The sequence below is a fragment of the Talaromyces atroroseus genome (assembly GCF_001907595.1).
Source record: "Talaromyces atroroseus strain IBT 11181 chromosome Unknown scaffold_1, whole genome shotgun sequence".
Lineage (NCBI taxonomy): Eukaryota > Fungi > Ascomycota > Eurotiomycetes > Eurotiales > Trichocomaceae > Talaromyces > Talaromyces atroroseus.
This window is the reverse complement of record NW_017971433.1, coordinates 1,775,523-1,786,710: the sequence shown is the minus strand read 5'-3', so window position 1 is coordinate 1,786,710 and position 11,188 is coordinate 1,775,523. Positions and strand designations below refer to the sequence as shown.

At 49.5% G+C, this 11,188-nt stretch overlaps 5 protein-coding genes across 5 annotated transcripts, besides 1 other annotated feature; 2 read left to right on the top strand and 3 right to left on the bottom strand.

The window, feature by feature from the left end:
• Positions 1–132: 132 nt before the first annotated feature.
• Positions 133–642, bottom strand: UA08_01705 (hypothetical protein; the record flags this gene model as incomplete). Its single annotated transcript, XM_020261398.1, has 1 exon — positions 133–642. One exon carries the CDS (start codon positions 640–642, stop codon positions 133–135), a length of 510 nt encoding a protein of 169 aa, XP_020122945.1.
• An 870-nt stretch (positions 643–1,512) lies between these two features.
• UA08_01704 (Protein N-methyltransferase nnt1) lies at positions 1,513–2,521 on the top strand (the record flags this gene model as incomplete). Its single annotated transcript, XM_020261397.1, has 3 exons — positions 1,513–1,683; positions 1,829–2,386; positions 2,459–2,521. 3 exons carry the CDS (start codon positions 1,513–1,515, stop codon positions 2,519–2,521), a joined length of 792 nt encoding a protein of 263 aa, XP_020122946.1.
• A 224-nt stretch (positions 2,522–2,745) lies between these two features.
• Positions 2,746–4,804, bottom strand: UA08_01703 (hypothetical protein; the record flags this gene model as incomplete). Its single annotated transcript, XM_020261396.1, has 10 exons — positions 2,746–2,771; positions 2,835–3,004; positions 3,066–3,286; positions 3,353–3,449; positions 3,510–3,585; positions 3,639–3,683; positions 3,783–4,148; positions 4,248–4,405; positions 4,474–4,608; positions 4,698–4,804. The coding sequence occupies 10 exons, from the start codon at positions 4,802–4,804 to the stop codon at positions 2,746–2,748; spliced, it is 1,401 nt and encodes a 466-aa protein (XP_020122943.1).
• A 781-nt stretch (positions 4,805–5,585) lies between these two features.
• Positions 5,586–6,373, bottom strand: UA08_01702 (hypothetical protein; the record flags this gene model as incomplete). The annotated part of the gene is made up of 3 exons (XM_020261395.1): positions 5,586–5,794; positions 5,906–6,020; positions 6,086–6,373. 3 exons carry the CDS (start codon positions 6,371–6,373, stop codon positions 5,586–5,588), a joined length of 612 nt encoding a protein of 203 aa, XP_020122944.1.
• Positions 6,374–7,902: 1,529 nt separating this feature from the next.
• Positions 7,903–7,967: a repeat region (Identified by RepeatMasker using a combination of RepBase library and repeat library created with RepeatScout).
• A 56-nt stretch (positions 7,968–8,023) lies between these two features.
• Positions 8,024–10,131, top strand: UA08_01701 (hypothetical protein; the record flags this gene model as incomplete). The annotated part of the gene is made up of 2 exons (XM_020261394.1): positions 8,024–8,185; positions 8,251–10,131. The coding sequence occupies 2 exons, from the start codon at positions 8,024–8,026 to the stop codon at positions 10,129–10,131; spliced, it is 2,043 nt and encodes a 680-aa protein (XP_020122941.1).
• Positions 10,132–11,188: the final 1,057 nt, after the last annotated feature.

Here is an 11,188-nt window from a genome sequence, read left to right as displayed (position 1 = left end):
GATAGATGAAAACGAGCACCGGGAAACATGAATGTGTATATATATATAAAAAAAAGAAAGCCAAAAGAAAGAGAAAAGAAACGCCCCGCCGAGGTTGCATGTTTGATATGACTGACTCCTGTAACTCTGCATTCAGAGAGTAATGCTTTCCATCTCGGTCATGACGGCATCCATCTGCACTCTCTTCACAGCTTCAGCAACGAGGGTGAAATCTTGTAAAAACGGGGCCGTTGCCGCCGGTCCACCCATGTTTATGCCCTGTGCTTGTGCTTGTTGTTGCTGTTGTTGTTGTTGCTGTTGATAATACTGCTGCTGCTCAGCCATGAGTTCTGTAGAAGGATCGGGGCCAGCCTGTGTCGCGGAAAAACATTGTTGATTCTGCTGTTCAGCAAGAGGCGGTGGCGGTTGCTGAGGAAGCTGTTGCGGATGCCGTCCCGCTTGGAGAGCAGCTTGTGAGATGTTTGATGCCGATACCAACGAGGAAGAAAATCCTGTTGCCGCCGTTGTGGTTGCCGCCGATGTATTTGTAAACGCTGAGTTACCAACGGTCATGCCCGCAGTCGTCGACGAGGTCGGAAATAATGACGGAGCGACTGGCTGTTGCCCGGAAGACGAGCGCAGGTTATATCGGTTGTTGTCCATGGTGTCGGATCTCTGAAAATGACGAAGTAAAAGAAACTATTGAGCCCGTCGAATTGTCAGAAGCCTTGCACCCTAGCGTATCGTTCACAAGGATAGTCAGGTCCTAGGCATGTGACAGGTAGAGAGAGGGTCAGCAATCGGTCGGTGCTGGTGGCGGCGTTTTTTAGGGCGGGCACGGGCGCAAGAAGCAAAAAAACAGGCTGGAAGTATTCTTTCACTGTCGATGAATGAATGAACCATAAATAGTTCCTAGGCAAGGCCGATTTTTGGGGGAGAGGGGGGGGGGGGTTCGTTCGCCGGTAGTAAGCTCCCTGATGAGGAAATGGCGTTTTCGTTCGGACGCAAGCCCCGGGGTGATTATCGAAGTAGGAAATCTAAGTAGTACCGTACGCATGCGACAATCGCCGGTAAATTGAAAGTCTTCTATCGTGCGTTTGTTCTTTCTCTCGGCGGGGGGTGGAAAGGAGGTTGAAGCTTTGGGGGTAGGAGAGGGGAATGGGAGTGATGAGCTCAAAGGAGGAAAGGAAGATCCAAAGTTCCCCCCTCGGCTGCATGGATGTAATTTATCGTATTGAGCCTGTATCTCCCCCGCAGCACGTGCCTGGCCAAGCAGGCATCTCCAGGGTTTTATGCCGTAATTACGTCGTACTGTAACTGACGTAGCCCGACGCTCTTCCGGCGAGAAGTGGCGCATCCTATTGGCTGATGCGGCCTAGCAATCCAGTACTCGCGCGGCACGCACGTGACCGTACCAAGTGGGATATCCCGAGGCCGTCGCGGCCAATCACGAGCGAGGAGCGCTTCGAAAGATTCCTTCCTTCGTTGACCTCACTGACCTTTTTGCACAAATTATCCTACGTTGGCGTGACCATGGCAGAACACCAGGACGATGATGGTGGCACGCACCTCGATGGGGCCGCCGATATCTTCCAGGATCCCAGCGGGTTCTACGCTGAAGAGAAACAGCCCACCTTCGCAGAGCACCAGATGCTGTCTGGCGAAACTATACGTGTGCGCCTAGTTGGCAGCCATCCTCTATACGTATGCGACGACTGAGCCGTTTCCCCGTTCTGTTTTTGTGCCTTTTCATTTTTTTTTTGTGCTTCTATTCTTTATGATTTTTCATTTGGGAATGCATCAAACTGATAGTGGCGCCGATATTTTTTTTTCGCTTTCCTTCGTGGAGGGTAATATGCTATGGAACGCCGGCCGTGTGAGTGCGGAGTACCTGGAACGAAATGCCGAGAGATTAGTCAAGGACAAAGATGTGTTCGAGGTTGGAGCCGCTGCAGGCGTTCCCAGCATCATTGCTGCCATCAGGGGCGCCCGCACAGTTGTCATGACAGACTACCATGATCCGGACTTAGTCGACAACATGCGTCAGAACGCTGCGGCGGCTGCGTCTCTCATCCCCGAGAACTCACACTTGCATGTCGCCGGTTATAAATGGGGCGCAGATACCGATGAGGTCATGTCGTTTCTGCCAGCCGAAAAGGCATTTGACACATTGATCATGGCCGACGTTGTATACAGCCATCGAGAGCATCCCAATTTGATATTGACCATGCAGAAGACTCTGAAAAAGTCGGCAGACGCAGTTGCGCTGGTCATTTTCACTCCGTATCAGCCATGGCTTCTGCCCAAGACGGAGAAGTTTTTCCCGTTGGCAGAGGAGAGCGGGTTCATGGTCACTAAGGTTTTTGAGCAGATTGTGGACAAGGTTCTCTTTGAGGATGATCCCGGGGTAAGTACCTTTTTTATTCTTTGCACTTTGGGTTTGCCAAAGGTATAAATGCTAACCTGTTGTTTGACACAGGACGAGAAACTCCGTCGCACTGTGTTTGGTTATGAGATTCGTTGGGCACCACAGAGTTTATGAGACGAGCAACTTGATGACCTGAGATTATATATGTGAATGATGATGATATCCCAGAAGTATATAGAGTTGAATCAAAAGTTTTTTTTTTTTTTTTTTTTTACACATTGCTAAATCGGATAATTCGCAGGGATTGGTGCGTCATCCATGAGAAAAATGTCACGTCTATAATATGCATTATGTAGCAGATACCATATGCTCAGGAAACGCTACGCTCTAAAACATAATCACATCACAAAAAGAAGATGCACATCTGTATTTCCATGTAGTTAGTATAACGAGCCATCTGTTGTGGGAATGTTTCTGAATCACAAACCCAACGGATGACTACAGCTCAGCTGCGGCTTCTGCGAATAGTTTCGCTCGAGTTTCGCCCTAATGTTATTAAGCAATTGTAAATAACTCTGTTTTGGGTACTGCTTGAGCGTCTCGATGAATGCCCAACTCAGGGCCCCTCTGGCTTGTCCGCCTTGAAACGTATCGGCACTAGTTGGAGTATTAGCATCCCAATTTTATCTTAAGTGTATGTACGAAGAAAGGTTCTTACGATGTCTGTGTGTCCTTCGACCCAGAAAACATCACCACGTCTGCAGGCGAAGTCTTCGTCATCATCCGTCTCTCGCGTGCTGAGCCTCCAATTGTCGCCTTTTTGAAAAACCCAATCGCCGTCTGGGCAACACCGCTGATATCCCCCTTCCCATATGCTGAAAATGCACTGAAGAGATCCTGAGCGGCTTCCTTGGCAAGGTTTGGTTCTTTCAAGACTCCCTAAAATTTCGGACATGGGATTAATAATTCAGAAATTGACGAAAACATGGCGTCTCGGTGACAAACCTGGGTGGAGTAGATGAAAGGAAGATCTAATGCAGTTCCTGAATGGCACGAATCGAATATGGCTGTGAGACGAACACCGGGTTGAAGCGGTTTAACCCTATGAGTAGAGTATATGAGTATAGTGGACTTTTCTCAAGGGATCAAATCCAAAACATACATGATATCATGCATGTCATCGTCAACAATATGACCAGCATTCTTGTAATCGACAGGGTATATAACATCATCAAATCCTAGATACGTCAGTTTGTTTTCCTTCGAGTAAAGAATGTCAACGTTCACTCACCGTCGTCTTCGTCTCCGTCAAGATCTGGGGTCCGGCCACCATGACCTGCTCAAAAGTGTTAACACAACCGACTGAACATGCCCAGTTATAACAAAAGAGAATATCATGTTTGCTCTGTATGAAAGAAGGAAAAGGAGAACATACCCGAGAAATGGACAAATAAAGAATCGTTAGGCATCGCATCCTTTACCAACCAATGCATGGCACGGATAATGTTAGCCTTGGTCGGTTGGCTGAGAGGGTTTTGCTGGTCATCGGTCAGAATGACCATATCCTCTCGTCGATAGCCGTAGACTTGGTTCAGAAACGTTGACATTTGAGTAACATCATTGATGCATCCTTTAAGTTGATTGGCTTGTCCGAAATAGTTGATTCCGATCAGCAACGCTTTCCGCTTTCCCGAGCAATTCGAGTATTGGAATTGATAGCTAGAAGGTGCTCCGTGGCCGAAGGATTGCGGTGATTGAGGCGGCGTGGGAGGTAGAGATGCGTATGGAGGGGGGTGGCTTCCTGTGCTGTATTTTAGTTTTTAACCCTTTTTTTTTTATTTACGATACGGTATCCATGTAGGCATTCCGGTTCATGACATATGCACAACAGCTTACTTACGCATATGGTATGATGGCGCTGGACTGCTTTGTGGAGGCACTGGGCTGTGTCGTACAGGCACAGGGGGTGTAGAAGTAGGCGGGAGAGTATTGACTCGATGAGGTTGTGGAGGGAGACTCTGCGGTCTATGTGGAGGAGTACTATTTTCGTTGTACAACCTATTTAGACACAGTTTCTGGCTGGGTGTAGGTATCATACGATCCTTAGATCTTACATGGACACTTACGGATGCGTGGTTGGCCTAGAAGGATAACCCCCTACGGATGGTGGAGGCGGCCCAGGGGGTGGTTGATACTGCCCGTGGGCTGGTGAATGTTCTCTTACCGATGGCGGAGGCGGCCCTGGCGGTGGCTGATAGTGCCTGTGATGCGGTGACTGTTCTCTTAGCGACGGTGGAGGCGGTCCCGGCGGTGGCTGGTAATGCCTATGGTGTGGTAAAAATTCTCCTACTGATGGAGGAGGCCCCTGTGGTGGATGGTGGTGATGCCCGTGGTGTGAGGGATGATGGCCTCCTCCCCAACCAGGCGGAGGATGAGGAGGCGGAGAGTGAAACCCATGTGGATGCATCAGGAACAAGATTCCTTTGGTGTGGATGGCTGAGAATACTCCTCGAGTCAATCAAGTTCCACCGCTCAAGGAGAGAACAGAAGGCGCGGTAGCAGCAGCCCTTTTTCTTTTTTTCTTTTTTTGAATATCCGTTGGCGCGGAAATGAAAGAAATCCTGTATTATAACAGGCTTTTATCCTATAAGCAGCGGAATGAATGATTCTGTCCCAGAATGATTCGACGATCTGCATTCTAGTGTCAATTTCGACTCTGATGGCCACTGCAGCTGGGGACTCACTCACGGCTAGAAGGTATGGAGGGTTGAACTCAGCCGAGGGACGAGCAGGTAATGTGTCGTGTGCAGGATGTATGTAGTCCACTGCAAGGGTTGCCAGGGGTGTGATTTGCAGTTAGCATCGCAAGGCTGACTGTTGTTGTTGTCAGCCGCAAAAAGCAAAACGCAAAACGCAAAACAAGGAAGAGTGCGCGGCGCGGCGGTGGTCAGCTGACGCGGCTCTTTGGCGACATCCACGGAATCCAATCGAGAGCCGTACAAGCTGACTGCGTAACTAATGCAACAGTAACTAAGCTTACGAGTTTGCTTGCGTTGCTTCTTTCTTATCTTGGCGCCTTTGGGTAGGTATCGATACGTTGGGCATACCGCGCCCCAGTTTACTGCGGGTGTCCAGCGATGATGGTTGCGCATGCAATTCAACTGCTATCTTGGCTTATACGCATCTATCTATCTACCTATCTAGGTCTCCGATCGTCGAGTAAAAGCCTCGAGTCGGTTTATTGACCGTAGACCTTGACCCGGTCCTCGACAGGCTTGAAGGTCTTCTCACGAGGTCCCCCGGTAGGTGTCCCAAACACCAGTTGTGATTTAAGCAACCAGTCCTGGGGAATGTTCCACTCCGCCTTGACCTTCTCGACCAGAGGCGGTAAAAAGTTATAATGCTGCAGATTGGCACCGAGGCCTTCAGCTGAGAGTGCTGCCCACACTGTTTGGAATAGACACTGTCAGTGGGAAAGAAGGCAGAAAGCCAAAAAAAAAAAAAAAAAAGGACAGAAGAAAAAAAATGTGGAAAAAGATAAACGAGAAGCGAACATACCGGCAAACTGATTGATTCCTGACGAGGTATCGGACCACTCGGTTATAAAAGGAGCCACAATGGCATGCTCCTGGGCCAGGGCGTCTAGATCGGCTTTGGCCTCAAAAAACAAAACCTAGACAACCGGGGGTTAGCGCGTGCTCTTTGCTATTGTTTCATTTCAGAGAAGCGAATACTTACTGAGCCGTATGCCGCTCGGAATCCAGCAATTCTAGCGCCAAGTTGCTTCACGACCTCTTCGGGCAGGGCCGCCTTGATGAACTCGAGGGCATAGTCCCAGAATTTCCTGTGCTCATCCTTGAGCAGAATCACGGCGCGGGCAGACTGCACGTTGAATGTGCTGGGCGAGTGCTTGATGGCCTTCACGACAATCTCCTGGATGCGCGAGTCGGGGATGGGAGAGGAGTCTGACAGGGCGTAGACGGTGCGGCGGCCGAGGACGGCGGAGAAGAAGGGGTCAGAAGCCATGATTGTGTTTAAAGATACAAACTCAGCTGCACCGCACGGAGGGGCATTTTGATGCCACTATTTATACTATCTTCACTACGGACATCGGAGCACGCTTGACTGAATCCCGATTCCCCACCTGGTGGTATTAAGGTTAAAATCGGCGAAAACATGCAGCGCTCGCCGCTCGCGAGGCTGTTTCTCATTCAGGCACGCCATAGCTCACTACGACCTCAAACTATACATCGTTAACTAGTTAACTAGTTAGTCAGCTTAGTTAACTCCGAATTTGTCAGCAGCGCCGATTTCCAATGCTCACGCAAGCATTGATAATCCCTAGGAACAGTCAACTCTTGCAATTACACATATCAATGAACATGGAAATCAAAAGACTTGGAGCTATCCCCTGTGTTGTGTTGTGTTGTGTTAACCTCATAGGCGACTCTGACTCGCACGCTGAGGTTTCGATTTCCTCGGGGACCTTTTTTTTCTTCGCTTTGGTTACTTCTGATTCTTATCCCCAGACCCAATCACAATCAATGAGATTCATGGAAGGAATAGTCTTTTCCTGGAGCATATACATACATATATCCCTTTTCTATCATAGGACAAGGCTGTGGCATTCCGATTCTCCGACATAGAAAAATATTTCAAGCACCAAATCGTACTACTTTCTACGCAGAACTACATGCAAGTAGAGGAGAGTCTGGGCCATTTTTATTTAACTGACCGCTGCTGCATTTGGCACGGGTTTTACATGTGCCACGGGTCGTCACCGGTTTCAGTATGCAGGCGATATTAAAAGGTTCGGGATTCGCCATGTTCTGGCCCTTTTTTTCCCCCCCCCTTTCCCCTTTTGAGACGAACTCAATATAGTTCCGTACGTACTACATTTGCCAGCAGAGAAAACCGAGAAAATTCCCTCTCGAAAGAGCCTCAAACTCATGATTATTATTGGGATACGTAATCGTACGGCCCACCGCGGGAACGCAACGCCATCTTGCTCGTATTAAGTGATACGACGTAAGTAAGATTCCCATTTGTGTCGTTGCTTTTTTCGGCATGCACCTCAGATCAACAGAGCATAGCCCTCTCTCAGCCTTGTGATACACCGATGGCCTTCCAAGCCCTTCCAAATCAAGTCCAATGTGTGTGTGTGTGTGTACGACCCCAATTCATTGTTTATGTGGATCGCCGCATTCCAGGCGTCTTTGACTCTGGCTTTGAGCCGCACGCATTGTTACCGCTACTCCCTACGCTCAGTATTACTTACGGTGGATCACGTCCATATCACTCACCTATCGGCCGGAACTACGACTAGTGTGCTACGTATCTAGCTACATTATGGCTCAGTAGAGAGCCTCATCGCCCGTCATAAAAAACATTCGCTCGTCGGGTGTTTTCGTCGCACAGCATCTGCATTTCAAACGTACACCGAGGGGTCCCTACTTCCGTCTGTCTGGCGGCATACGGTACATCTCAAGCTGGCTATTGTTCCATACGATCTCCTCTAGTCTGAGAGCATGTCTGCCAGATAGTGCTTCGAAGGGGTGAGTATATATATATATATATATATATGTGTGTGTGTGTGTGTGTGTGTGTGTGTGTGTGTGTGGGCGCGCCAGTAGTCGGTATCTTTATGACAGACCCTTCCCAGCCCTTCCTGCGGCCATGAGAGCCACCGAAAAGAGAAAGCTGCATTCTGTGCCATATGATATCTTCTACTATATTGTTGAAGAGATCGATCTATCAGACTTCAACAATCTCAGCAAAGCCAATCGGACCCTTTACAACCTTCTGCAGAATGACCTCCTTGCTAAGCGCACGATCAAGGTATGTTTCTGTCCGATATGACTACCTTTATGCGCAAACAAGCTGAGTCGGATGTGTGGTTTTAGAGACATGTACGTTATTCCAAAGAGGCACAGCTGGCTTTTGCTGGGAAAATCTCCTTTCGCCAAGCTATCGGCCGCCTGCACGATACGAGACAGGCGGTGGCAATGGCTCAGCCCTATTCAGTCGCTGTGCTATCCTATGCAAAGACCTTCATCTACCGCGAGGGTGTGCTATCATACGTGACCGACAACGAAATCCGCGTCTTGGATGTCCATACAGCAGGCAGAAAAGAGCAGGTAGTGGATGTCCAGAACGTCCTACGCCGGGTTATTCCGAGATTTTGCCAACACGAGGCTGAAAGTCGCTCGGCTGCTGCTCAGCTCTCTTTCCTGCACTACTCCTCGGGCATACTGGCCGTCTTGGTGGAGGTTGGCGATCCCAACGCATGGCTGATTCTTCTCGACGTCACGCCGGGGGGCTCCAAGCAGCCCAAGGGATACAAACCAGGTCGTCTGCGGTTTGTGACGCAATTGACATGCACGCGACGGCTGTTTGTTCGCCACAACAGCGCCCATCTGTTTTACGGCGTAAATTCGAGCGTCGATGCTTCTGGGGAGCTGCTTTGGGCCGTTTATTGGGCCGATCTCACCAGAGACAACAGGGCAGCGGTGGACACGCAGCCTACGGTGCTGGACAAACTAGCCGGCACCGAGCTGGGCCACAATGTGTGCTTTGAGATCTTTGACAACCATCTCTACGCAGTGTCCAATATCATTGATTCCGACGAGGAGGAGGAGGCGCTGAACTGGCGGTCCTTTTACGAATGGGCTTGCATTCCGCCTGCGTGCGGTCGGCGCAGAGCCCACGCGCGGAGAATCTGGCGGCGGGACCACCTGGAAGGGCCTATCAACGATACCTGGACAGAGATGTCGTTACGATTGGACGAGGCCACGGGGCAGCCCATGATTCTCGAGTGTCGCCGTGAGTGGCGAGAAGGAGGATCAGACCATGTGCGAACGTATTATGCCGAGCCCCTGCCGCGTGTTGCGGAGCTGGGCAGCACAGCCCCAGACGAGGCTGAGCATGCACCACCGCCAACAACACATTCGCCATCATTCCCTCCCAACCTCATCAGAGGCGGCGCTGGCCCCAGTAACATCAATTTTGCGGCGCCTTCACAACTGCCGCTGAACGGCCCAACCAAGGCCGACCTCCAGCTACACCGGCGACCCGGCCGGCATGTCCACTCGGAGTACTCCGCGAGTTGCAGCACGAAACGCGACTTTATCCTGGCAAAAACCAAATATCGCACATATAATCTTTCTGCCTGCGCGTTCATTGATCTCGTCAACGATCCCGAACCCAACCATAGCTTCGGGGCTGCCACGGACCGAGTACGCCTGCGCATCAACGCCCGCAAACGCAAATATGCCGAAGACGAGGCTTCTCCGTTCCATGTAGACCACTGCGCCGGTGGTGGCAAACGCAGACGCCAAAACGATCCCCGAATAGAACCCGATGCTGCTGCCTCTGACGGGGTCCGCTTGTGGCCGCCAGAGAATGCCGATGAAGAACTCATCAAGCTTCTTTGCCCATCGCGACAAGCTACCAATATCCATGCAGTTGCCGACGAGCGATCGCTAATCTACTCCGTCGATACGCAGACCCAGCAACAAGCGATTGTCCTCATCAGTTTTGATCCGCAGATAAGACTGCCGTGCATGCGTAGCAAAAGCCAGAAGGAAGACGCAACCGCCGCAAACATAAATTCCCATGCGCCCTTTGGCATTAGTCTACTTGACACTGATAATGTAAAGAGCGGCATGCGAAGGTTCTCAGTCGGTCCATGTCCCAATGTGTCGTCTTCCAAGTCATCTGTGCGCACTGAGCCGGCGATGCATCTGTCTATTGATAAAGGGTATTGGTTTGATGCGGAACGGTAGAGACGGAACGACCCAGAAGATCTTTAATGTCTAGGGTTTTAAAATATCTATTTACCTAGCTCTTTGGATTTATTGGAATAAAAATAAACGAGACTTTTACTAAACAGAATCTCAACTTTCATCTATATAATGAGTGCAAGTAAACACAGATCCCATGATGAAGAAATATTTTAACGACCAGCTTCGTGAAGCTAATCCTGATTTGAATCTCCTACGTGCCTTATACTCCCAGTCTTTGCCTCTGCGGCATTGGAAGACATATGAGTTTTCCTGACTGTAATAGGGGAGTTAAAACAATTTTCCCAAAAGGAGTAGCAACATCGTCCACTGCAAATATTATACAGCTTCTATGCTCTTCGGGACATTCTCAATGTACATCATAAGCTAGGTTGACTTTTCCACCCTTTAGTACCTTCGTATCCTATACCAAGGCAATTTTCTGAACCGGCCATTGCCGCACAAGGAGTCTAATATGCTGCATGTGTGTTTCGAATGGACTGATGGAATGGCAGCGAGGTTTTATGAAGGGATATTGTTAGAGCTGAGGGATGGTATTGTTGCCTCGGTCTCCTCCAAGGGAGTTGTAGACTATCTGTCTATGAAAGAGGCACACTTGATCATCAAATGTGCTGGGAACATGCTTGTTAACATTATTACAGGTAAAGGCACGGCATCTTGGGGTCCATCGAGAGTAGAACCGCACGCATATGGAGAGGTTCGGAATCCGACATGGCAGTTCCAGCTAGTGCACTCGACGAGTCGTGTATTTGGTTTAGCTTTCCACAGCTAGTTAACATTTAACAGACTAGAACATTACTATGGAATCTGACGAGGCTGTTCCACTTAAGTATAACGCTATTTATGGCGTACTTTGAAAAGTAGGAGCTGTTCCAATATCACGAGCGAGCCTAGCCCTAACCGAGGCGGGCATGGAGCGTAGCTAGGGTCTTGTATCCCATTCTTGTTAAAATACTGAAAACGGAGAGACAGATAGTAGTTACTGACCGGCCCCCGGACAGCGCCTCTAGAGCTTTTCGAATCATTAGATACAATAGAC